This window comes from Erithacus rubecula (assembly GCF_903797595.1).
Source record: "Erithacus rubecula genome assembly, chromosome: 4".
In the NCBI taxonomy this organism is placed as follows: Eukaryota; Metazoa; Chordata; class Aves; order Passeriformes; family Muscicapidae; genus Erithacus; species Erithacus rubecula.
In genome coordinates this window covers 14,546,312-14,573,239 of record NC_136686.1, presented here as the reverse complement: position 1 = coordinate 14,573,239, position 26,928 = coordinate 14,546,312, and the positions used below count along the sequence as shown (strand labels likewise).

The 26,928-nt window shown below is 40.0% G+C and overlaps 1 protein-coding gene and 1 pseudogene across 3 annotated transcripts in view; both read right to left on the bottom strand.

Moving 5' to 3' along the window:
• Positions 1-26,324, bottom strand: part of SYT10 (synaptotagmin 10) — a 36,600-nt gene extending 10,276 nt beyond the window's left edge. The window contains exons 1-3 of one of the 2 annotated variants that reach the window (XM_079303444.1): positions 26,021-26,324; positions 13,918-14,275; positions 7,365-7,929 (exon numbers count right to left, since the gene is read on the bottom strand). In XM_079303444.1, coding sequence (XP_079159570.1) covers positions 7,365-7,929; positions 13,918-14,275; positions 26,021-26,171 — 1,074 coding nt within the window. In that variant the 5' untranslated portion in view covers positions 26,172-26,324. The remainder of the gene's footprint in view (positions 1-7,364; positions 7,930-13,917; positions 14,276-26,020) is intronic. The other variant, XM_079303445.1, reaches the window with a different exon arrangement.
• Positions 1-26,928, bottom strand: part of LOC306800781 (ankyrin repeat domain-containing protein 26-like) — a 397,491-nt pseudogene that overhangs the window by 280,979 nt on the left and 89,584 nt on the right. The window lies entirely within an intron of this gene.

Here is a 26,928-nt window from a genome sequence, read left to right as displayed (position 1 = left end):
TAATTTTCCATTCCTTCCATTAGGATGGATCCATTAGGATCTGTCCACATTCTCTGCTTTGTGGGCTCTTGGGAAATTAGTCCAGGAGTTGGCACAGTCAGAAATAACAAGTTCCTTATTCTATTCTCTCTCTTTGTTATCATACCCAATGGACACCGGTGCTCTCATTTTCACACATATGCCTGTAAAAATTGCAGCATTTCTACAGAGGCTGTGCTCCCCACTCACAATATGGCTAAAAGGGAAAGGATGTGAGGGGAGGTTTGGAGAACTTAGAGGGGAGCATCAATTAAACTGTTTGAGGTTTTTAAACTGCTGTTGCTGGAAAAGCTTTGCTGCCACTTACTCCAATTAATTTTCACAGTTGTTTCCACTAAATTAACTAAAAGAGACAACTTTTAACTAGGAACCTCCACAAGTTCAGTGGAAAAGGTGGCTATAGATCCTTCCATGTTCAGGGTGGTTTCTACTTACATACCAACTCTAAAACTGAACAGGAAAACTGTTTATTGTCTATACTTTAATAGCTTTAATACTATAGTTTAATAGCTTTCATTGTCTCCATCCTCTATGCCAGCATCTTAACTGATTTCCTGTGATAGCAAGGGTAAAAAGCTTATGAGGACTTGATATGTGAAAAAAGGTGTAATTTCTGAGTCACAAGTGAACTTTAAACCATTTTTCCACTGATGTGTGTTTCTTCTTCTTTTCCACTAGTTTTTCAAGTTTTAATCTTAAAACAGCAATTTGCTATGTATTCTTACAATGAACTATGTAAATGCTACTGGAACTGGAAAATTTGCATGCTTTTATTGTTACTAGTCTGTCATTAATTTCCATGGTTAAAATAACAAGTATCTCCCTAATTAATAGTAGAAATTAGATTCCCTCAAAAAATTACTTGTTGGTACTTTATTTATCATTCAGATTATCATAATCCAAAGTAACAATTTCAGTTCTTAATCTCAATTTTAATATCTGGAACTACATTCCTATTAATTGTAATTGGAATTAGGTTTTAAAGACTGCTTGTAAGAGTATCATAACAAAAATACTAATGACAGTGTGAATTCAATTTGTACTTGATTTCTAAACAAATTATTTGCAAATTTCATTCTCAGTATTCCTGCTGTATTTTGAGCAAGCCACTGTAATAAATAATAATAGTAATTTTCTAGTTAGCTAGGAAGGTATTCAGGCATTTGCTTTTCTGGACTTTTGGCTCTTTCCTTGAGCAACATGTAAAAATCTTCTTCTAAATATTATGCAAATTTAAAAAAAAAAAGCATTGGCAGAGCTAGACCCTTGGATTACTCAAATATTGCAGGAAGATAATTCACCCATAGCACAGATTTATCTTTCTCTGTTTTTAGAAACATATTAGATGTATTTCTGCTTTCCTATAAAAATTACTGACATTAAGCTTCAAGAATCAGGGATAAAATATAACAATGAATGTTGGGAGTTGGATGGAAAGAGAAAGAAAACATGTTGCCGGAGAAAATTAGCTATATCAAGAGTTAAAAGGGTGATAGTAAAGAACAGAATAGAAATCTACCAGTCTGTTTTCTCATTTGTGCATTTAGAATCCCATGGTACCCTTGCTATCACAGAAATTATTAAAAGTTGTGTGAGGCTCAAACTGGAGAGCTAATTCTACCGCCTCTCAAGGGGATTTTCCTTTGGAAACCTTGTCCCCTCCTCTAATATTTATTTTCGTCTTCTGTTATTCTTTGCATATCAAACCCAGCTCTTTCCTTCGTCCCAGCACCAGTTCCTGATTGAGCTGCTGCCCTGGGAAATGAATCAATTAAGTGTGTGTTTGTTCTTGCCTCTGTGGAAGACAGTATGGAAGCACAGAGCCTGTTGCCCTATAATAACTGTGTCTTCTGCTTGTGGAGAGGCTAATGCTTGTCTGAACCTGTCACCCTGAATGCTCTGGGCAAGCTCTGCTGCAGGTTGCAGCCCTGGTGGCAGAAGGAGGACACCCTGAGACTGCAGAATGCCCTCACTAGTGCCCTGGAAGCCACCTGGAAGCGTGTGCTCCTTGTGCTGCTCTCTCTGTACAGAACTGTCTGTCTTGTGCACTGGGGGTTTTTTACATCTTGCCAGGAAGCAAGGAAGCCCATTCCTGCCTGGAAACAGTTGAGAACAGAGGTGCTTCTGTGAACTAACTGTGACAGGAGAATGAACCAAAATGTATATGGCCTCCCATAGAAAGCCGCTTTTCTGAAGCTGCAGTGCAATGTTTGCAAAGAGACTTGGCAGTGAGAAACTTAGAGAGATCTCAGGGCTCAGCAGGTCAGACAAGTCATGCACCTGCTGCCACAACACTGCCTGGATGCAGAGATACTAAAATCCCTTCAGGAAGCCATGCCCTTCATTTACCTAATATTTATTTCTTTTAGGGTAGATTGAAAGTAGCAGTTTGCCCCTAGAAAATCAAAATATTCAAATAATTTGTTGTTTTAAATTAAAAGAAACATTAAATAATAATAATAGAAACCTTCCCTGCCTTTAGTAACAGGACAAAATCCCACACTTTCTCCATCATCTCTTCTAGTTATAAACCAGACCTAAAGCAGTTCCAAACATAATTTAAGGTCTCCAAAATGTTTCCTCTAAAGACTGATCCAGAGTGTTCTCTCACTTGCTCAGCAGCAGCAGCAGTCACATGGATCCCTTCTAACACAGGGCAGAAATGACAAATGTCAGCAGTTCTTGGCTTAGGAGAAGCTGTTCCCATTGCAGAGATAATAAATGTTCCTACACTGACAAGCTCTTAGTCTTTCACACCTGTTTAACGTTCTGTTAAAGCTTTCAGGTGCATTTCCAGAAACATTGATAAGTGCATTCTGATGAAGGTGGGCACCTGCAGTGCTTAGCCCACTGCACTGCTGGTGATAAAACATTTCCTCATACTGCTGCTCTTTGAGCACTAAGAAACAGGAAAATCCTTAAAATGAGGCCTCAAGGTTGGGCTACAAAAGACACCTCTGTCAGCCCTCTACCATAATTGCTCAGGGAAAGGTCTAAAGCTTTTCCCACTTACAAAAAAGGAGGTATGGAGTAAGGAAAGCAAAGATTATGCTCTGGATGAAATTCAGGTGTGGGCTTCGTTCTTGTTTGATGAGGAAATCAGAAGAATCTATTTCTATAAGAGAGACCAGCGGCCAGCAAAATTACTTGTGTTATTTCCTACTCTGGCAAGTGTTTGATATAGATGAACTGAGACAAATGTTACTTTTTAAAAACAAATTAAAAAAAAATATAAGCACTTCTGTACTCCCCAGTGATACTAGTTATTATATTGCAATTGCTTTGGAAACAGAAATCATGCACCACGGACATCACATGAAGACTATGTCTGCTTTTACATTCCACTTCACAAATGAGCAAACTGCAGCAATGAAATGCCTGGTGTTGGGGAACTAAATAATATTCAAATTCCATCTGTCTACATGAGATAATTCAAGAGGCTACAAGTACATGACAATTTGATGGCTAAGATCCCCAAGAGATTACCATTGTTGGAAATGGAAATAGTGTTCCTCTAAATTCATAGCTTTAATTTTTTTTCCAATTGCATAGTTTTCTACAACTAGTTACTCTAACAGACTTCACAGGATACCTATAGAAAAAAAAAATTCTTCTGACAGTCACTTGCCAAATTTTTTAGGCAACAGCATTAGAGGAAGTTTCCAAAGCAGGTGATAATTTCTAAAAGTATTATAGGAACTTAGTAAAAATTCACATGCAGAAATTGTTGGATCACTGGCAGTAGATTTCTTGCCTAGAAAATGTTAGGATACTCAATATTAGAAGTGCTTGTCAGCAATTCCAGGAAAAGTGTTTTCCTTTTTGTAAAGCATGCAGTATGTTTTGATAGTAACAAACCTCAGAAATGTATGCAAAACTTATGAGCACTTGAAAAAAACAGAAGCCTCATGGTTGATTAAACAATCCATTTGATATTATTTGTTTGCCTCTAATGCTATGGATTAATTTTCTCAATGTAGTGAGAACTACAGAATTCCAGTATACTGAACCACCTTCACAGGTAGTCCAAAGCTGTCTCTCAATTTTTATTTATTTATTTATTTTAAAAAATTTATTAGGTGAACAGAAAAAAATGATGGATTGTTTATTGAAGATTCAACCACCCATGTACAAGCAGAATTTGGGGATATATCAGATATCTAAGGTATTTTTCCTACACTACTGATTTTGCTCTAACTTTATGTTAATAATCTAACATTAAGAAATTAATACACTTTAGCACTCAGAACATGTCACATATTATCAGATATGGTATGTTTTCAACACCATATATAACAAAGAAAAAATGGTATGAATAAAAAAATAAAGGTAAACTCCAAACTACAAAATGTGAATAAATATCAGCATCTGGAAACAATATGAGTGTGTGTATGTGGGACAATCCTGCACTTCCATAGAATGATTTCAAATTATTATTAGGAACAATGAAAGCGTTTAAAAACTGTAGATTCACACAGAATCATTGACTTTAGAGCCAAAGGACTCAGTGCAACCATCCAGTATGATTTTCCCAGACTATATTTCCTGTACCAAGTAAATTCTTCATGGTTGTGTAATCAAATATTTTAAAAATTATGTTAGCTACTAACAAAGGGTTGTTGCATAACAAATTATCTCCTGATCTCCTGTGGTAATTTTCTTCACAGGAAAAATGTTGCAACCATTTTTCTTGGTGAATGTCTCTAGTAGAGTTTAAGACTGCAGTTCGGAGTCATAAGAATAGATTATTTTCACATTGGTAATAGGAATTGTTTTTTACCCTAATTTTAACTTCTGACTAGAAAATTCTTGACTTTGGAAGAGATGCAAAAGATTCACAGATGAGGAGAGGCTGCTTCCACTGATATTTTTAAGTTTTGGACTAATTCTTTGATCTATCACTGCTATTATTTTCCATATCTACCATTTAGCAGCAGCACGAGCAGATCACTGGGTGTAGGAATTATGACTGAACAGAGACAAAAATCTTCTCAGAACATGCAACAAAACAGAGCAAAAGTGAAGAAACAAAAAGCATGAGAGAAATGTATTTGCAGAATGGCATCTTGGTTCCTGGGCTCTCCTGGATGGGGTGTGGCCTTTTCCACTCACACAGCCTGCCTGATATTCAGAGATTCTTTATAAACACCAAAGCATATTTGCTTGAGTCAGAATTATTTTCCACCAGTTGTAGAACTAGCTGGATCTTTTTCAAGGCCTATCAAAGTTCAGCTGATTCCAGCCAACATTAGTCATTTAACTGCTAGTTAGTGACTCTGGTAAACTTTGTATCTGGTGTTTAGACAATAAGTCCTCACTGGCTAATATCTCACAGAGTGTTTATGCATGTGAAGGTTTGGCTCTGTCAATTTACAGTTTATGAAATGCCAGAACAGGAAACCTGTATTACTATTTCATGAAACAGCTCAAACACAAGGCAGCACATTGCACATACAGTTACTGGATATCTTCTAGGAAGGCTTTATTTTTCCAGACAAAAAAATCAATTGCCAGTTTCTTACATGGTTTTCTGAGAATAGGGTAAGGTTTGTGAAAGCTGATGAGGTTACCCAACACTGGAAGATATCTCAATTTTATGTACCTATTGTTGATGGTTTAAGTGGAGATAACCTTTCATACACATGCAGTACTTCAGACTATAGTGGCTGAAAGGCTGAAATGCAAAATCCTCATGCTTTCTTTTAAGCTTAACACAGATGAAAACACCATCAGAGTGAGTTAGGCACTAAAACTGCATGCACTAAACCTTAGTGAGGAGTTAGGATCCAGTGGCAAGTTTAGCAACCATTTTCATCCATTTGTGTATTAGTATCAATCCCAGATGCATCATCGGGTATGGTATTTCAATCTGCTCAAAACTAGTGATGAACAGTCCATAGATTATTATTTGCTGAAACTGTTCTAGTTATCAGTTAAAAATCTCAGACACACCTGCTGCAAGTGACCAGTGAGATTTTAAGTAATTACTAAGGTACTAAACACCATATTAAAGCTAGAAGAAATTTTTAGAAATGGTTACTTGGACTAATACTCCAAGACCTTAAACAAAGATTCAATTTTAAACTTGAGGACACAATTCTTAGTTACCTTAAATCTGAGCTTCATCAAACTAAGCATACACAGATTCAGATTTCTGGAGGTGTGCTAAAGGTTGTTCAGAGCAGCTTCGTAGGCCTAACAGTCAAAATAAATAGCTGCTGTTGTGAACTCACATTTGAAAACTGCCTCCACTATTCTACACACTCTGGTATTTTTCCTTTCTCAGGCATCACAGTGCTTATGCTCAAATTGGTGAGGCCATATCAGTGGTCCTTGTCCTAATCATGCAGAGCTAGACTTGTCTGTCTAGCAGGTATGAACATCATGAAAGCATTTGGTGAAAAATGCATGGGAAGTCTCTGGCTGCAGAGAAGGGATGGTGTGAAGCTCCTGTCACTTATATGTAGTATTGCTTTGTCTTCTTTTCATCCCTGTGCAAAAATATGGCCCATGCTGAAATCCTGGAATGAGTCACACCCCCAGAATCAGGGATGGATAAATAGCATGCTAGTTAAAAAGAAAGTGAAACCAAATCCAAAACACCCTATACACCTCACTATTTTAACTGTTGGGTATTTTCCCCCATTTAAATCCCAGCCAGGGAGGATAAGTTTGGAAATCAAGATTAACAAAGCAATATCTGGAGACTGCTGTTCTCTGATAGCATGCCATTCACCCTGTCACCCACCTCCTTTTCTTGCTTGCAACAATAAACAAATTATTTTCTATTTCCTAATTCTTCTTGCTTGTGCCTCTTGAGTTTTCCTAGCAACCAGCAGCAGTGCAGATACAACTACTGGGGACCCTAAGCCCAGTGCAGTCAGCAAAGTACATTTTACACTTCAAACACTTTCAGCCTCTTTTCCTTACCAAGATTTCTAACCTATGAAAATTTCCTAACAAGAGCAATACATTTTTCCTTAATAGATGGTCATTTTGCAGGACAAGATGTTTTGGTAACAGGAAAATGTTATTAGTTCTGACTAAGCAATGACTTCCACGATGTAATGTTTAATTAATAAATGTAATTTATATGCACACAGTGAGCCATAAGATGACAGTATGCTCCCAGAAGATTTTTTGGCAATTAAATTTTATATCTTCCCAAGCACTATTCTCTGTGCTCAAAAGAAAATATTGACAGCTCCTCTTTTTATTTTTTTTTTAATTTATTTTGGACTCTGCTGATAAACAGGATACACTGCCAAAAACTGCAAAAGAGAAGTGAAATTATGGTGTTAATGCTTTTGTAATACATTACTTACTGTGGTGGCACAGTGGATGTCTTTCCATACATTGGCTTCCCTGGAGAGATCTGAGACTTCAAAAAGGTTATCAAGAATAACTTCCCCAATCATGTCATGTCTAGAAAATCTGTCAAAATCATAAACACTGAAATGCAATTTCCTGTTGCTGAGTTGATCATAGGCTACAGGAAACTGAAAGGTTTCATCAAAGACAGGATTTAATGTCTTTCTGTGAACTCGTGTCTGAAACTTCTTTTTCCTATCTGGAAGCAGATAAATCTTAACGTAGGGGTCGGATGTTCCTGTGAAGTCTTTAGCAGGCAGATCTAAGGCTTTGACAATAGTGACAGCCAGAAGTTCATTCTCATAATCATACCGGAGAGTGAAGTTAAGTTTTCCACATGTTTTCACATCTTCTTGTTGCCCATCAGAATCCACAGACTTCTGTTTGTAGAGTTCTGGTTTTATTCTCCCAATGCTGGTTGTGGTCTCTCCCCTTTGCAGAACCGGGTCTGTCCCCATGTTAAAATCAACACTGGACACTTGCATCTGTCTTGGCAAGTGCCTCCTGAAAGAATTGTGCCTGCACACACAGACACACACAGACACACAGACACACAAACCAAGCCATGGTTATCTCTGGGAAAAGACCATCTCTCAATAGAAAATATAAGAACAAATTAATGAAGGCTCTTCTCTTTAAAGGACTTAAAAAAAAATAATCCTCTCCACACCCCCTTCAGTGTCTTGTAAGTGTTACAGCATCTTTGAGAGGAAATGATCATTAAGAATTAATTTCTTGGCCCAGGAGACACTCAGTGTCCCAGAAATAAAGATATTTATAAATTTGTTTTCAGACTATGCAGCTGAAACTGAATTCATGTTCTTTCACAGAATGAGTTGACAGTTCCAAGATCTCATGATCCCACTTTGCTAGGGACTGGGTAAAGTATGGTCAAACAGAAAAAAAAAAAAAAAGCACTTGCAGAATTTTCATCAGTAATCTCTGGTTTTCAGAGGCATTCCATGGTGGTTTTCCAATTAAATATTTACCAGCCTTCACACTGACCACCATGAAAGGTGCCTGAAAGGGAAATGCAGAGCTGTCACTGGAGCATTTTGGCACAGTGCTTCACCATCCTACAAAATTTTATATATAACTGCTTGATATCTGCTACTCTGAGGTGCAGGCTGCCTCCTTCAAAAGCACTGGGAATATTTTGTTCTGCCTGCAATACATTTCAGAGTTTTGTCAACAATTTTCTATCACTGGTTTTTTTTTTCCCTTTTGTTCTCATGGCCTGCTGTCAGTGTATTCAACAGCTGATTTCTGTACCACTAGAAAGAAACAGTATGTTAAATTGCAATTCTGAATAAAATGTTGCATAAACATATGTATTTTTGGGCATATCTTGGCTCATGGATCTGAATGGAAAGTTGTGCCATTCCTACTTTGAGTGAAATCAAATCTTTGGTGTGCCATACAACCTCAGAGTAGTACAAAAACACTGGTCAGAAAGCTTCACAGCATTTATCAGCAGCAGATGCCATTATGACTGCACTACCCAGTTTATTTTTTAGGCATTTTCACATTTCCTTGGTACTTCTCTACCCCAACAATCTGTGCTGCTGAAGCTTTCCACCTCCTCCTGTGAGCACACTTAGTTGCCATTATAGAACAATCCGATTGTCAGAATTTCCTCTGCTTTTTTGCAATCAATTGCTTATTAATGCCACACGTAGCCTTGCCTTATTACTTGGTTTCCCTGTGGTGTTGTGTTCTGAAAACAAGAGGTGTCACAGCTGCATGTTTCTTAGTTTAAATCAGAAATGAAAATTGTCCATTTGAAAGCAACCAGGACTAATTTCATAGATATTATTTGTATTTTTGCTGTAAGTGTAGAGATTGCAGAGGGCATGAAACACAAAACTGCCACGGTTCAGCTGAGCAGAGACACAAGAGTGTAAGCTGCAGCTATTAAATAATAGACAAGAACGTTTCCCCGTTCAGCTCTTTCAGTCCTGTTAGGTGCAGGCAGGAGTCCTAGCTCAACACATGAACAGGGTAGGGAGACCTTCATAGCCAAGACTTGAAGAAGCTCAAAAAAAGCTCAAAAAATCCAGGTGTTTGGACATCAAATTTAGATGAACAATACACCTCTCTTGTAACACACTTTGCTGTTCTTCCTTTACAGATAGACTAGTTGAAAGATTTTCTTCACTCTTTAATATTGAAACTCCCTGAATTCATAGTGTCTAACGTCCACATTGAAATGGAGTAAGGAATGTAAAGGCCCTGACTGTTCAGAAAAGTAGAATATTGTCCACAGGGAGTTTCACAGCTGTTCTTGTTCTTTTTCCCTCCAAGAAGTGCAACCTCATAGATGTGCCAAAACATGGAGAAGGAGCTGAACTCCACCCAAAATATAGGTCAATAAATTCTGGGCAGACAGCAGTTTTGGGACAATGTTTTTAGTATCTTTGACTCATAATGAGGTCCAGGAAGACCTGTGTTGCTGCTACTTCTCTCAGTGCTAAGGAAGCCTGTGCAGAGGCCTCTGTGAGTGCTCCTCACATCTGCAGCTGTACTACTGAGATGCCCAGATCATCACAGAGTGATAGAATAGTTTGAGTTGGAGAGGACCTTAAAGGTCATCCAGTTCCAAGCCCCCTGCCATGGGGGCATTGTGTTCAAACCCTGTTGTACATAAGCAGCAGCTAAAACTGCCTTTGCAGGGGAAACAGTGAAGCTTATTGTACAACATCAGTTTGAACAAAAACTTGTACACGAAGAATTCTCATCTCTTCAACTTCTCTTGCACTTTTGACAATCTGGGTTAATGGAAGCAAAAGCAATATATAAAACCCCAAATGTATGATTTCTAAGATACCAGCTTTCTTTTAAATTTTCAGACTTCATGCTCTTCATATCCTCTACTGAATTGTTGCGAGATGTCACTAAGTAAAAGAATGCATTTATATGGCTGTTCCCTGTGGGAATCAGCAGTACTTTTGCTCTAGTAAGCCAAAGTCCTAATTACACAGTGCCTAGTATCTGTTCTGAGTCACAGCATTTCACCAAGACAGCTAATTGGTCTGTTAATTATTAAGATGTTTCATTGTTGTCATGGCAACATATTTATCTTTCTTTGTTCTGCAGTAACAAAAGGATTAATGACTGTGATAATGAAATACAAGGATGTCAGAAAACCAGGTTGTTAAAATGTGGAAGAGCTACCAATATCTGCAAATTCAGGTACTTCAACCTCTACTGACTCTTGAGCACTCCTATAGCAGGCTTGCCTTCCATAACAGAATAAATTAATTTTGAGTAGCAAATTCATTTTGATAGCAAATCTGTATATAAATCTAATAAAAAACTGTATTTTCATGGCTCTAATGACACTATGAAGCTGATTTCTAACTCAGTAAGTCTGCCACCTCTGCAATAAAAGAGAGGAATGGGATGCTGATTTATGATATGACTTGAGATTTATGAGGGGTGACTTGGGTCTAACTTTCTTAGATGGTATTAGAGCAATCTTTTTGTCCAAATCTAGAAAAGTGCATGATCCCTGGTGATACTTAGAACAAAAGCTTCCCTCTTCTCCTTGCAAACACTAAAATCAACAGATATGTTTGTTTTTCTTTAACCTTAACAAACCCAAGCACCTCACTTTTGCCTTCATGCCTCTTGGGAACTGACTGGCTCAACACGTTCCTCTCCAGCTGATGCTAAAGAGCAAGAAGCATGCTCTTGGAAAATACAGGAAAATGTTTGAAGAACAGATTTTCATAGAAACAAAAAACTGTATTTATTGTGATAGCAAAATACTATCCCAAAGTATGGGAAAGGGTGGTTCTCAATAACACATAGCAAAATTATTTGCAAATGAACACTACTGCTGCAGTCCTTCTGCTGCAGTGTGCTAGTTAGTTGGTGTCAAGGACTAAAGAGTTTTAACAAATAAGTCTTTTCATGTTATCAGGGACTAAGAAAAATATGTAGTTATAGCTAAACAGAAATGCATAATTTCCCCACACTAACAAGTCTCTGTGTTAAATGTGCAGTCTAAAAAATGTGATTGGGCACATTTGATTGCTGTTCTGATTGACCTATTAAAATCTTCATGCTTCAATTATAATGAATTAATATGATTTAATTTATTTTTTAAGAGCTGATGGTTTCACGAACCCTTCACAGAACTGGTTACAATGCCTTAATTTGCTCGAGCTCAGGTGAGATCAGTGCACAGGAGACAATCCAGATAGCAAACAATTCTTTCAGATCCTTTGCCAACGGAATACATTTAGGAGAAGGTGCATCTGAATCCCTCAGGACTCCTGAGGACAGCAAAGCAGTGCTGCATTGAAGATGGAGCAAGAGAAGATGTGATCTCTGCTTCTGCCTTCAGCTCCTATTTATTTAGAGTCCCCCACTCAAGGACACCAGACTCAGGTTTCAGTTATTTTGCTGGTACATTGTTGCCAGCTGGGCTTAATACACAATAAGGAATAATTCAGAAACCTGGTCTAAATGTCCAGCCTTATTCTCATATGAGACACACTTGGCAGAAGCAATTAATATGGGCTGTTAAGTTAGGACTCCCTTAAGGCAGGCAGGGTTTAGATAAAATGCAGTTACAAACAGAAAGATCACCACTTCTGGGTCATTTTTAAGGCACGTCATGCTAAACATGCTTTGTAAAAGGATGCAGAATTTTTCACCAAAAATCTAAAAGGTGATGTTTGCAAACACCTACTGATTGCTACTGATTAGCTGTGGTGGGGCAATCACTTACTCAAAGCACAGGAATGGTTCCTTTCAGAGGAGATTTAACCCTGATAATCTTAAGAAGATAAAAAGAAAGCTCCCTTACAAGGTTGCAGAAAGACTTGTACTGATAGGAAGTTTTACTTTTGTAAAACTATCCTTGGCTTCACAAATATTTTGTATTCATTTAGATCCCAGTTCAAATCACACTAGACACCTGTAAGAATATTTTCACTGCATGAAGTAGATCTGGACCGTATCCCTGGAACTCCTTTCTTTCCCTGTAGTACCACTGGGACTATTCAAGTCCATTTGCTAGCTAGCTATTTCTTCTGCCTATTCAGGAGGTCAGACAGTCTGAATACTTGGATTTGATGGATAAGACTCTTTCAGTTAATGTCCTTTTAGGCAGCAGTAAGCTGGGTAATGGGCTTGTCAGGCTAAACTCTACCAGTTTTTGCTCCCCTGTGTTTAGTGTAACAGTTGCAAGTTCAGAATTATTGGAGTGTTGTGGGAATGTTCCTCAGCGTGGTTTGGAGGCTGTGCTCCTGTTCTGAGCAGATGGATAGAGTAGCAGGAACTCACCATAGCCAGGGTAATGTGGCTTAAGGCCAGCTGGACAATCTCATAATTCAGGAGATGCTTTGGCTGCTAAAGTAAGTCAGGCCTCCTCTGGTTGGAGTGCTCTCATTTTGGGAGCTTCCCGTGGCTTGCTGTTGGCTGTTCTGTGAGGTTGGAATAGCTGAGAAAAGCACTTGAGCACTTACTGCCACAATGAGTGCACTGAGCTGGCAAAACATTGTCTTTAGGGCTCCCAGGAGGCTGGCAAAGTATGTGCCCACTCAGTGTAAAGCATGTGTCTTCTCCTTTTGCCTCTAATTATTGTGAATGTGAGCCTTTTTGTTTGTTTCTTTGGGTTTAGTGGTTTGGGCATATTTTTTTTTTTCTTTTGACAGCATATGTTTCCTTAGCAAATGGCATTTTGAGAATAAAGCTACTTCCTACACAGTATCTGTACTGTGACTTATGGCATTACACAATACTTCAGGTGCCTCTTTTAGCCTTAATTTTTGCCAATCTTTGCTTATAAAACAATCACCTTTTCATTCCAGGATTCGATCTTTGCAGTTCATTGTTTGTTTCCATGCATTTCATTTGCTGACAGTGTTGGAAGAAAATCCCATTAGAATCTATAGATCCCTGAATGTCTTCACTGCTTTTCAACATAAAGTGGCACCTAATGCAAAATTACAGTTTGTGTCCTCCACTTTAATATTACGCTTTAAGATCAGTCCATACGGTTTTGTATTTTTAGGATGGAATTTTAATTCCTTCATAATCAGCAAACTGTGTCTTAAGGAAATGTGCCATCAACAATGAATCTATCATTTATTTGGTTGAGAGGGAAGCTTTCATCTGTAAAACCAACTATATCTATAAAAAATATCTCTGCGAAAATCTAGATTTGCGGTTCTATAAAAAACCACTGAAATATGTTTTCCTGCAATCAAAACCCAAAAGGGAAATGTTTAAAGTAGCAACATCTATATTTACAGAGTAGTAGAAGATATAGATTTCACTTTCATGTGTTAAAATGATTATGTAACTGAAGGTACACTAAATGTTTCAGAATATTCTGTCCAAAGAACTCTGTGGCTTCACATTCACATGACTGATGCTTCACCCATAACTGCTAAGAAACCTGTGAATAATCCAGGATCTTGGAAATTTTCATCAGTGTTCCTGCTCTACTTGCTCCTGGGAAAGGTGCCACGAGTGTGAGTGTCTCTGACTTACCTAGATGAGGACGTGGGCTCGGTGATCTGTCTCTGCATCCTAGCATGTCTGATCAGGTGCTCTTTCAGAGCATTCTGGACCTCTGCTGGTATATCAGGTGAAGTGTGGCTGATTTTCAGTGCAGCTTCAAGTACCTTGGTCGTAGCTTTCCCATTCTCTTTAACTTCCTTTTTCTCGCTGTTCTCCAAAACCTCTGTAGGAGCACTGGAGTTGCTCTGTGGGACATTACTGGCACTGGAAGTGAGAGGTTTGCTCCTCCAGCAGGGCCAGCACAGCTTCCAAAAGACAAAAAGTGAGACCACCAGCAAAGCGAGCCCACAGAAGCTGACAACGACTGCCAAGAGACTGACTGAGACGTCTGCAAGGAATTAGAAACAAAAATCATCATGACAGACAAACATGCAGAGGAAAAAAAAAATTAAAAATGACAAAGGCAAGGAGATAGAACATTTTTATAACTATGTTTGTGTAGAGCTTTAAAGTCCTGTTTAAGGTTGTGTGTTTTTTCTTTTTATTTTTTTTTCTTTGATATCTAAGCCTGCACCTTTAAGATGTTATTATTTTCTAGTATCTGCTTCACAAACACTCCTTTCATTGTTCAGATCAAGGGCCAGTATACTGGCCACATACTCACCACATACTCAGACATCCTTATCAGGAAGTTCCCTTCTGAGGAAATAAGGAAACAATCCCAAAAACTCCCAGCCATTGTTGGCTAAGGACTTTGAGATCAGTAGGTGAAAGAAATATTGACCTACTTTGCTAAAGCAAATAACTTTTGCTAAAGCAAAGTTATTATAATCAAACAACAAATATCCTCACTGAGACTTAAAGCAAACACATGAGAATTCTGTTCACAAATATAGATCTCCAATTTTGAAAACAAGTACCTATATAGACAGCCACCTCCTTATGGATAATGTACACTTCCCTATATTTACTGGCTTCAGGTGGAGGACACAGCTCCTGGAAACATCAACTTTAATTTCAGTCGGAGGTTGTTGATGCTTAGTTCTTTAGAACATATATTTGGAATATCAAGAACTTGTCAATGTAAAGTTAAGTCACAGTCAACATTTTCTCTCAGTACACATGAAGACAGATCAGACTGCTAGGCTGATGCACAAATTTCTTAAAGATTTGCCAAATTTCTGACTCTGTACCAACTGCTTCAGAAACATTTTAAAACCTAGCATTTAAGCGTAAATGAGAACAAGATAAAGTCTACCATAAATAAGAGATTTTTTTGATTAAATCCTCAGCTCTGGACTAAGACTTTGTTAAACCAAGATAGCACAGATATATCAGTATCTAAAATTCTGCTGTGAAAATGCAGCTGGCTTCAGAGAACATAGTGAAATTCCCTGAGCTCTACAGAGATCATGCTGTACACTGAGCTACTCCTGCTGCCCTGTATTTGAATTTTGTTGCCAAAACTGCTTCAAATATCTAATAGCCTGGACAAAGATAGGAAAACAGATTTCATACCAACAAAATTCCGTGGACACACTTTTATTTTAGGAGATGGTGGGCCACCAGGACTACCAGTTGAGCCCTAAGTAAGGCTTTTATTCTATGTGACATTCTTCCATTTGATTTTTTCAGTGTCCTGTAATATTATAACAAAAAAACTTCCTTTTCTTTTCAGAAGAGTCTTTTATGTGCCTTGAAATTATTCACTAAACCCTGCTTAAACATCCTTCAAGTAACAGATGCTGCTCTTTGTTACAATCAATTTTGACAGTTTAACACCTAATACTTTGTGCCCATAACTCCAGGCTACAGGCTACCAAACCGAATCATTGGAAAAGTGCAAAGAGAGTTTGAACATATTTTTATAGATTCGTACATGAGCAAAAAGGTATGGATAAGCTTCATGAAACAGTATGTACCTCACCAGCCCTTATGGGAATTGATGATAGAAAGATGAAGGAGAATTATGAGGATAGAAAGCTGAAGATGAAAATTCGGGAATATTTTCTTTATTAATATATAATATCCAGGTGCATTTCTCAGTAACAAACACTGAACTTACAGAATACTCCTCATGAAAACACATGAGAAAAGCAAAAAATACAGCAAATGTTGTGGTCTGGCAGTCATACCCTCCCAGTCAATTCCTAGCCATGGATCAGGAATTAGAATAGGAAAATGATCGTTCTTGATGAGTGGTTTGGTATGGCCCATCTATTTCACCAGATGACAAACAGCAAGGAGAGAGGCTCTTTCATGACCTCAGTGTCAGGGAATGGTCTGTAGTGGGTTGATTGATATATGCCAGAGGCCCACCAAAGCTGCTCTGTCAGATGGACATCGGAAAAAATATAACAAAAAGCTTGTGGGTCAAGATACGTCAAGATCCTTCCCAAGGGAAAGATCACTCAGCAATTACTGTCATGGGCAAAACAAAAATAACTTAGGGAAATAAATTTGTTACAAATCAAATAAATGGTGACTAATCAAACAATAAAACACTTTTCACCACTCCTCGCTTCTTCTGGGACTCAATTTCAGTCCTGCTTTCTCTACCTCTCCCCTCCAGCAGCACAGAGGGATGGGCAAAACAAGGCTGCATCAGTTCATCACACATTGTCTCTGCTGCTCCATCCTCTTCAGGACCCCTCACACTCTTTCTCTGCTGCTTTCCTCCAGTGTGTGGTTCCTGCCACATGAGACATGAATTCCAGTGGGAGCCCTTTTCCTGCACTGCACCAGTGTCTGTTCCGCTGGGAGCAGACCTTGGGAGCAGACTGCTCCAGCACGAGCCCACTACAGGGTCATGTGTCGTGCCAGGAAACCTGCTTCAGTCTCCACAGGCCCACAGATCCTGCCAGGAGCCTCCTAAAGGGTGGGCTCCTCACAGGATCACTGCTCCCTTGGGAATTCACCTGCTTTGGGATGCTCCTGGGCTGCAGAGGTGAAGACCAGCAGTGGGAGGCAACTCACTCACACCTGCAGTTCCTCTTTCCCTCCTTCACAGACCTTGGTGCCTGCAGAGTTGTTCCTCACATATTCTCACTCCCCTCTTCCAGCTGCTGATGTGCAGCAGATTTTTTCCCCTTCAAAAATGTTTTCCTGCAACCCCTGTGTCTGAGGGGCTTCACCTAGGCAACCCTTGTACCAGGTGGCCTTGGCTCTGTTGGAAATGCTCACAGAAAACCCCCTCCTGCTACCAAAACCTGGCCAGGCAAACCCAATACACAGTCAAAAGCAAATTTTATATATTCAGCCAGAAGTAGGCCTCTCTTAAGAACCTTCTTTGATAGATTGAACCAGAAAAATTGTCAGGCAGCCTGGCCAAATTTTTTTCTGTTCTCAAAGTGTGACAAAAAGTAGAACTCTTGAAAATACTGGTGGTCTGCTATAAATAAATAAAAATTAAGAGAAAAAAGGAAAAGAAAAGGAAAAGAAAAGAAAAGAAAAAAGAAAAGAAAAGAAAAGAAAAGAAAAGAAAAGAAAAGAAAAAGAAAAGAAAAAGAAAAGAAAAGAAAAGAAAAGAAAAGAAAAGAAAAAGAAAAGAAAAAGAAAAGAAAAAGAAAAGAAAGAAAAGAAAAGAAAAGAAAAGAAGAAAGAAAAGAAAAGAAAGAAAAGAAAGAAAAGAAAAAGAAAAAGAAAAGAAAAGAAAAGAAAAGAAAAGAAAAGAAAAGAAAAGAAAGAATAAATTCAATTTGGGTGATTTAGAATATTTCCAGCTCAGTTTAGGGATGGTTGGCATAATTAGGTTATATTTTGAGAGGAAGACTTTTAGAACTGGAAATTGTAGGGTTTTTTTTCCATTTGGAAAATGTTGAAGGAGGATGTGTTAACATCTTTGAAGCTGCTGGAAACATTTCAAAACCAGAAATATGAAAATTGATCCCTTCCAGCAGAGCTTCAATTTGATGAATAGATACTATCAGCTGAAAAACATTGCATCAAAGCATTTCTAATTTAATTTTTTCACTGCAAGACATTTTTCAAGCCTTCAAATAACTTGTTGTCTCCCTTCAACACCTACTCCTGTACTTCAACTTTCTCTAAGCAGTTTTTCTGTGTTTCCATTGAACTACTTCAAAGTTGAAAAAGCTCACTTAATCTTTACAGAAAAATATCTGTAAAATAATCATATGAAATATCTAAAGTCTCACAAGAAGAGATAAGGACCTAATTCTCTAAACAGTTGTAGTCTCAAATTTTGCTATTTTATTAATGAATTAAACAACCTCATATATTGAATTTCATAGTGCAACAAATACAGGAAATATTTGATCTGCAAGGAAATTGACCAAATAGTTATTTACGAAAAACTACTTAATTACATTTATTGCCATAACTGCTAAGAAGCAATCACTATGCCATAAAATCAAAAGTGATAAAATCAAAAAGCATATTGCTTCATGTCCATCCTTCTGTCAGCCCCTCAACTGAGTGATTGCAAGATATTTGTTGTTATGTGATGACTGAAATAATCTGAAGAGCAGACAAACCCTTTGTGTGTTAGGCTGGATACGTCTCTTATATTAAGTTTTAATAGGAAATTTGGTTGAAGAATGTAAAACATTAAGAGAAAGTTCCACAGACTTGGAGCTTCTTCACATCCCTGGCAAGGAGTCCTGGTGGGCAAGAAAAATGGGTACTGAAGGATGGATTTGTCATCATACTAGGGTTGCACTTCACATACATTAGTATTATTTACAAGTATGGAACTGGGGACAAATTGAAAGAGTGCCCAAATTTTTAAGGGCAAAAGGAGATATAGACACTGCTGAAACAGTATTAATTGTCAACATTGTGAATAATATTCTCACTGGTCTCTGGTCCAAAAGAAAACAAAAACCATGTTGAACAACTCCTCCTGAACTAGTAATTGCAGCTTGTCTGCTATGATTTAGATTTGCACAGGACATTCCTCTGAATATTCAGAAACATTACAGAATTATGCATTTCACATTCTTGTTCTCATGCTTGGTACACTCAGGAATGTGAAGAAGATCTTTTTTCTAATAGCATCTCCTTATGGTCAGTGGGAGATCTTCCAGTGGCTTCATTTCATTCCTGGTGAACTCCCTTTACTGATGTCTGTCCTAAATGTCATCTTTCTAGTCTTGATAAAAATTTAATAACTGAAAGTGTCATGTTTCCTCACGGTTTTCTATTTAAAACTACTCTTTCAAAACATGGAATTTTGGACAATTTTATATTTCTCATTTCTATATTTCTTGTAAGAAAGGCATGTCTATCGAGAAGCTTCAAAAATTCTCTGCATTTTTATAAATTTCCTCTGATACATTTCTACTATAAAATCTACTTGAGACTCAGTCTCTTGTGTCAGGCAGGTACTTCAGGAACACCCCCATGTTTTGCTTTTTATTTTTCTTCTCTGGATGTTTGATAATGTCTTGAGCATTGGGTTCAGTGCTATGGATTCAAAAAATTTTTTGTTTGAAACTTGCCTCAGAAAAATTCTGCCCATGGATCTGTTTGCAAATATGCACATTGGCAGACTTCCATTTCAAAACCAAATTAAGGTCACTTACATTTTAGGTTACATATGCCTCATGAGGCTGAACTTGGAAAAACATACTCCACAAATCCACGATCTTGACTGGAGACAGAAAGGACACACAGTGCTGTGATGTAGATGCCCAGCTCTATGGGAGTCAGGCAATCTGACGTGAATGTAAAGAGAATGGATTCTTCCCAGAAAAGGAGCAGGGGTGAAAGGAACACTCGGGGAAAGGGAGGGTTCTAGTCTCTTCTGGGCCATTTCTTTGTTTATATTTAATCTTGGTTCTCTTAAATATTTGAAGTGCAATGTCTGTAACCTGTGTTCAAACATATTTTTCTTTAACTTTGAATTTTTTATCTTGTTCATTGACCCATAAGGAACTTAACCCCTTCCATAATAAAGGAATTCTTGTGTATGTAATAACCAGGAGTCAGCACAATCAGATAAATTAATGTCTCCAGTTTTCTAGGTTTTGAAGGGAAGCAGGGCCTTTATAAATTATAAAAAGGCCTGGGGTCAATAAATCCCCCCTATGCCCATGTACATTAAATAGGTGGTCCAACCCATCATTTCTGCTGTTTGGATTTCCTTGGGAAAATTTTAAGCATCTAAAAACTTGCTGGTATTAATTTTTACTCTGCATAACAGATCTTCCACAATTACCTCTGTTTCATCCAAATGCCTTCATATGGGGACATGATGCTCGAGCATGCCTCAGAAAGTGGTAGGTGCAGAATTGTATTTTCTTCCTCAATCTGAATCTGTCAAAATACCTGATTTAGATATCAAATGGCAAAAAAAAGCCTTTCACTTAAAAGAGTAGGTGTAACTTCCTCTCCTGTTCTCATGGAGAAGCATCCTTAGAAGATCTTCAAACTTACTCTGGCCTTATAGTGGGTGTGTTCCTTCCCTGTTAACTCATTCTGGTGTCTGAATTTGTTCTACACAGCCACCACCGTCTTTTGGCTGGTAGATCACTTCTTAATGCTAGCAGAAACCTAGGATAGCTTCTTTTCTGGCAGGAGGGGAACTAAATTAATTCAGGGATCACTGTGATTTACTACATGATCAGAGCACATAGAATTATTAATCTCTTGTCAAAATCAATTTATCTCAGCTATATTAGAGATGATGGTTCTCACTTTTGCCTGGCTGTGTGTGTAAATTATTGGTCTTCATTCTCAAGGCTTTTTCTGGCTTACATACTTTTCATATTGTTGACTCTGAATCTCAACTGGAGGGACTTTCTGCTAGACCCACACCCACCCATGAAAAAAATCCCAGCCTTAGGCTTGGTCCTGTGCAGGTGTCAGACTTTTGAGGATCTCTTTGTGCCTACACAAAGCCCTCATTATCCTCTTTCAGACGAGACAGGTAAATTAGAACAGATCATGAGCTCACTGGCCTGCTGTTCACCACAAGCATACCATAAGCTGTGAGGACGTTCATGCAGCTGAAGTGTCATTTTTGAATTGTGGTGGCTATGTTTATTCTTACCCAGCATTACATAACAAACATCTCACACATATGACTGGACCCAGGAAAACACTACATCTCTTCATCATCTTTACAGATAGTATAAATGTTTCTGTATTTCCCCCCCTGCATTTCTTTAAGAAATGTGTATAGAGGAAGATTCTTTTGTAAACCTCTTGCTTTTACTGTGCATCGCTGCTATCTGCATTGTTGTGACTGCCTTCATATTTGCTGTAAATAAATCTGGTCTCAGTAGTATGTTTACCCCTCTGTTTTACCTTTATGCTGCTGAATTAGATGCATTTCTGGTTTTCACAGCTTGTTAACACTGATTTTGTAAGTAACATTTTTCAGTAACCCTGCACTTTTTTCCCACCAAGCCTTATTTCTCTGATAGTAACATTGACCTAACCAAGTGATGAACTGTATGGTAAATAATTTGGTTGTTAAAATGTTTGTTATTTGATATTCTCACATTCCCCTGTAGCAGGGACATTGTTTCATTTCTCTGTAACAGAATGCTAACTTGTTTCACACAACATTACTTTATCATAAAGAAAAATGCTCCTTACTTGTATGACATTCCTACACTGATCACAGTAGCCTTCACATTTTTCCAAGCCATTTTTTTGTCCCCTCTGTGCTTACTTTGGCACAGTTGAGAAGAATTTACAAGCACTCTGTGGGGTAAACCTGTTTTCCCCCCTCCCCTAAATACATCCAGGCAGTGCAAGCGTGGCCAGAGCTCACACTGTTTGTGGATGTGTGCACATTGTGTGCATAAGCACAGTGTGTGCCAAGGAGCCAGGACTAAATGTTAGCTGCTATCCAGCAGGTTGAGAGCTGTCAGAAGAACTTCTGACAGCCAACAGGAGGCACATGCCAGTTTCAGCAGGAGAGAACACAAGGCATTGCTCTTTGTGGAAGAGTGAGTCTCTATTACAGACTGGCTCCAGTGCTTTCTTACTCCCTCTGTACTTTTATAGCAAACTGTCAGTCAGGGGTAGGGTTAAAAACTTGGTAGGTTAAACTGTTATGTTAACAGAATAACTATCAGTAGAATATTTACATGACTAACAAATGATTCCCTAGAAGCTGATGCTCTTTGCATGGTCAACTTTCAAAAATCAATAGTTTGACAAGCAAAGGATCAAGAGTGAACATCACTCTCAAGATATTCACTACCCACTCTAGTGGGCTAAAATATGCCCTCAGTGTTTATAAAAGAGCTGGGTTTCCAGCCCTGTAATAAACATTGGCCACCCATGGGAACTGATTATGAGGGAGTAGTTTTGCATAACCAGCAAGCCTAAAAAAAGGCAAAGAGCACAAAGTACCCACCACTTGCAGAGGACATAAAATGAATTTTAAACATGTGTCCCTAGAGCAGAATGTCCAAACTCCTCTTATTATGCTGTATGCAATTGGCTTAATCTTCAGAAATGCTCACAACTGGGACCTTTGATGTGCTTGGTTCCTTTGAAAATGAGGAGGGATGCTTAGCTGGAAAAAAATAATTAGAGTCCTTTACTAATGAGATAACTTGAGTCTAGATAGTAGTATAAGCACACTACATATATGAGTTTGGGACAATTACAGAAAATTATTAATTTACTAAGTTTAGAGCTAAATTTTATTATGTGAAATCCTGCACATCCAGATTCCATTTATTTTCCTCCTTAACTCTTATAATTGACATCTTAATTATTTTGTCTAAATGTACTGGAGGTGTAAAATAAAAACAGAACAGCTGCACATCTAATTGAGCATTCTGCCAAAAATGCTATAACTTCCAGAAGAAAGCTCACAGTCATCTAATCATACAAAGGTACCATAAACCTAAACAGCTTCCTAATCTTTTCACTTGAGCATTCCCCTGAGATGAGCAAATTAATAGTTCTTGTATCTACCAGGGAAGAAAATATAACAGCAGATGTCTATATTCACTTGTCTAAAGTTCTTACAAATTTACATGATTTTGTGTCTCATGAAGAATATTTGTTATGAGTTCTGTAGATTGATTGATTGTTCATTACAATAAAAATGATAACCCTTTCTTGACCCAAGTAGTGAGCAATAATTGAGGGTCCTAAGGTGTTGGTGATGACACTGAGAGGAAAAATGTTGAATAAACAGTCATTTCTTTAATATAATCCTAACTGTTCCTCAGGCAAGAAACCCGAATATCTCCCCTTTCTGCTTTGTTGCTTCATTTTGTTACACTCTGCCTTCCCAGAGCCACACTCACCATTTTTTCTTCTGATTGTGTCTCCAGCTTCCTCTTTTGTTTGTTTGTGTTATCATTTTAATGCTTCTTTTTCTCATCTAGGCATATACACTATCAAAAAAAAAAATCACTGCCCAGCATCTATGCTTCCCTCTGAAACTTCTTGGGTCAAGGGGTCAATATTGTCTCACATCTTGCTTCAAGCCTGTGATTGGGTGAGGCATCTTCTGCCTCAAGCAGCTGATTCCTCTGAAAAGCTTGGCTGCTTTTCATGGTCTAGTTGAACAGAGAGCTATCACCACACTCACTAACATAACCATACCAATGCAGTTCTAGTTGCACATCACAGTGTTTTCAACTTCCAGAACATGTTTTTATCTTTGTATTAAATAGAAATAGTCTGCTTTCATTTTTACCATCCATTCTCTTACTTGCTTGCACTGTTCTTTCCTTTCCAAACATGTGTTTCCTTATTATTTACTGAATCATAGAATATTCTGAGTTGGAAGGAACCCACAAGGACCACCTAGTTCAACTCTTGGCCCTGCACAGGACCATCCCCAAGAATCACACCATGTGCCTGGAAGCATTGCCCAAATGCTTCTTGAGCTCTGTCAGGCTCGGTACTGTTTAGACTTCTCTCCTTTAGTGATATCTCATTAGCGATTTTTGCCTATTCTACCTTTGTGACACTTTAAAAAGATGAGAAAAACTGAAGGAACTTAATGTTTCAAACTTTAATGAAGAGGATCTATGGTTGTTCAATGCTGTGGAAAACATTAGCTTTATCCATAGAGATGACAAAGAATTCTATGTGCATTTGAAGAGGAGATACAGCATGGCTCACCTTTCAATGACACCACTTCTCTCAGCTTAAACTTTATTTAGGGTATTTCTCCTCATAAAATTGATGCAAGTTATATCTTGTCTACTCAAGTGTTTACATATTAAAATATTGTCAATTATCAACAGTGACAGTGTGTCTGTTCCTCCTCTGGTGACAGAGTATTAATATATGTTAATTAGCAATGTTGTTAATGAGATAATACTCAATATACTGTGGTTCTCAATAAAGTTGACACCCATCATCTAATATTGGTTTCCTTTTAAGGGGGAAAAAGTGAGATTCAGGAATTTAACTGTGATGTGGTACCCAGTGGTTCCAGCTCCTGGTATGTTAACTATACTTTTTTTCCTACTCCAACAACTGTAAGGTAGTTAGGGTTTACAAATGGAAACCCAAGAAGATCATTGACTTTCCAGAAATGTTTAAAAAGAAGCACTTCTTATTATTATATACAATGCAATATTGAACCAAGTTTCTAAACAGCAAATCTAGGTTTACCTCATGGAATGTTTTGTGCCATTCATATCCCATCTGTTTATATACCAAATTTGCAGAGCCAAGTTTTCCAGGCTCCATAGGGTAATGCTATTTTCATTTAACCTTCTACCATTCAGACTGTGAAGATTAACACAGAGCATGACCAGAATATTTCTGATCCGTGCTGGGGGAAAGCTGCAGCCCCCTCTCCCCTCCTCACCTTGCTGCCCTGCCCTGGCAGTTGAGTTGGGCTGGGCTGAGCAGTGCAGGGTCAGACAGCAGTGATTTTCATCTGAGATACTACAAATAACCCGAGACTTGTGGTAAAATCTGTGGATATACAAATAAAATAAAGCAACTAAAGCCCATCAGCTGCAGTGGCAGCGACAGCGCAGCTGGGGCACATGCTGAGAACCTGCTGCTTTACATGACCCAGTGTTAATTTATTTAATTTGCACTGTTACACTTGGCATTTGCTGGCCATAAAGCAAGTTGCTCATTTGCATTTATGGACAGACAGTAGAGGTTATCAATTCCTTCTAGCAGAAATTAAGCACAGAACTTTGACCAATTTTCAAGGCCTGCCCTAAATATAAGTGCCAAGTAAAAGCCAGGTGTCCAGAGAGCACCACACAGGATAATGTAAAAGTGAAGTGTCGGTTCCAAAAAATGCAGAAAATCTATATATCCGAGACCAAAGACACCACTATTAGGACTCAAAACCTTAGTTTCAATATGACAATTTTTCTGAATTTGGAATGTTTAAATTAACCTGGATTTTCTCCTTCCACCCTACCCAAATTTTCCTGGGTAAGTGTCCTGGGCCGGACTGAAGTTCTGCCCTGACCCCAGAGGCTCCCACTACCTGTCAGACGGCTGTCCTGCCTCCACCAGCGATGAGCGGAAAGGATGCAAAACACTCTAGCCCCGCTCATAAAGGGCAGACTGCACTCCCTGCCACCTCCCCTCCCCAGCCTGTTGCACGGGCTCCCAGCGCCACACGCCAAAGGCAGAGGCCGGCGGAGGACAGAGAGGGCGAGCGGGTGCAGACCACGCGTGGCGCGCACGGAACCCCTGCCCACCCGTGACAAGAGCATCGGACGCAGCCTCTGCGCCTCTCCCCGCCCGCACGGCCCCGCAAACACACGCAGCAGCAGCTCGGGCGAGCTTTCCATACAGACGAACTCCCGTCGTGGGGAAAACCTTGCCGAAGCGAAGCCGCAGATGGCAAACGAGCGAGATGCGGGGGTACGGCGCCGTCTCCGGCGGCGATTTCTGTCCCCTCGGCACCCGTCCGTGCTCCCCGGCCCCAAGCCCGCACCCTCGCCCACTGTTTCCAAGCTTGCCCCGCAGCGCTGGTTCCCGCCCTGGCGGTCCCGGAGCTCCTCTCAGCGCTCCTCGGCGGGCTGCGAGAGGGAGCGGATTTTAAAGCGGACTGCGTGCCTGCCCCCCCCCCCCCCCTCCGCCCCCTCCGCACGCAGGGAAAGCAAAGGAAAAAGTTGAGCTCTCTGGCCGCCCACGCCCCGCTGTCCGCCCCGCGGCTGCGGCAGGATGAGCCGCCGGCGGCGGGGCCAGTGTCGGTCGGTACCTGTGCCGCCGATGCCCTGCCGGGCGCTCTCCAGGGGAAAGATGCCGGCGCACTTCTCCCGCTCCACCTGCCCGCCCAGGCAGAGCTCCGAGATGATCTGCAGCGCCTTGTGGCAGAGGCTGCCCACGCCGTCCTCCGCCGGGAAACTCATCTTGTGGCCCGGCCGCCGCCGCTAGGCCATCACCGGCGCGGGACGGCTCCGCGCCCGACCCGCGCTGCCTCCCGCGGGGAGCGGAGCGGGAGCGGCGGCGGCGGCGGGAGCGGCGCGAGTGCACCGAAGAAGTAGTGAAGGAGCGGGGGGAGGAAAATAAAAAAAAAGGGGGGGGGGCAGGGAAAAAAATAAAAAGAGGGGGAAAAAATAAATATCCACTTAGCAACGCCTTTTGTGGCTCCGGGCTCCGGCAGGCGGCTCGGCCAATGGCAGCCCGGCGCGTGGGGCGGGGGGCCTCGCATCCCCCGGGAAACTTTTTCATCCCCGCCCCGCGGCCCCGCTCGGGCGTGCAGCGGTGCGGGGCGGTGCGGGGCGGTGGGCACAGCGCTGTCCCCTCCCGGCCGCAGGACCCCCGGCCCGCGGGGCGCTCCGGGCAGCACTTCGCGGTTCATCGCGCTGCCCAGCACGAAGCGGAGCTGGTTCCCCACCGCCCCGCTCGTTCTTCCCCCAGCGTTTATTCAGAGGTGACCTCGGCAGGGTGATGTGCAGCGCGGGCTGCCGAGCCGCGTCGAATAACTTCATTGACCAAATCATCATCTCCACTCCTCCGCAGCGCAGGGAGCGGGACTGCTGACTTTGTCGATTTGTTTAACTTCTAAAGGAGTTAGAGGAACCTTACAGTTGTCTGGTCTGTTTCCTCAACAAATTCTGTGAAGTTGGGTTGTTTTATATATACAAAAGTTGGAGGTACAAAGTG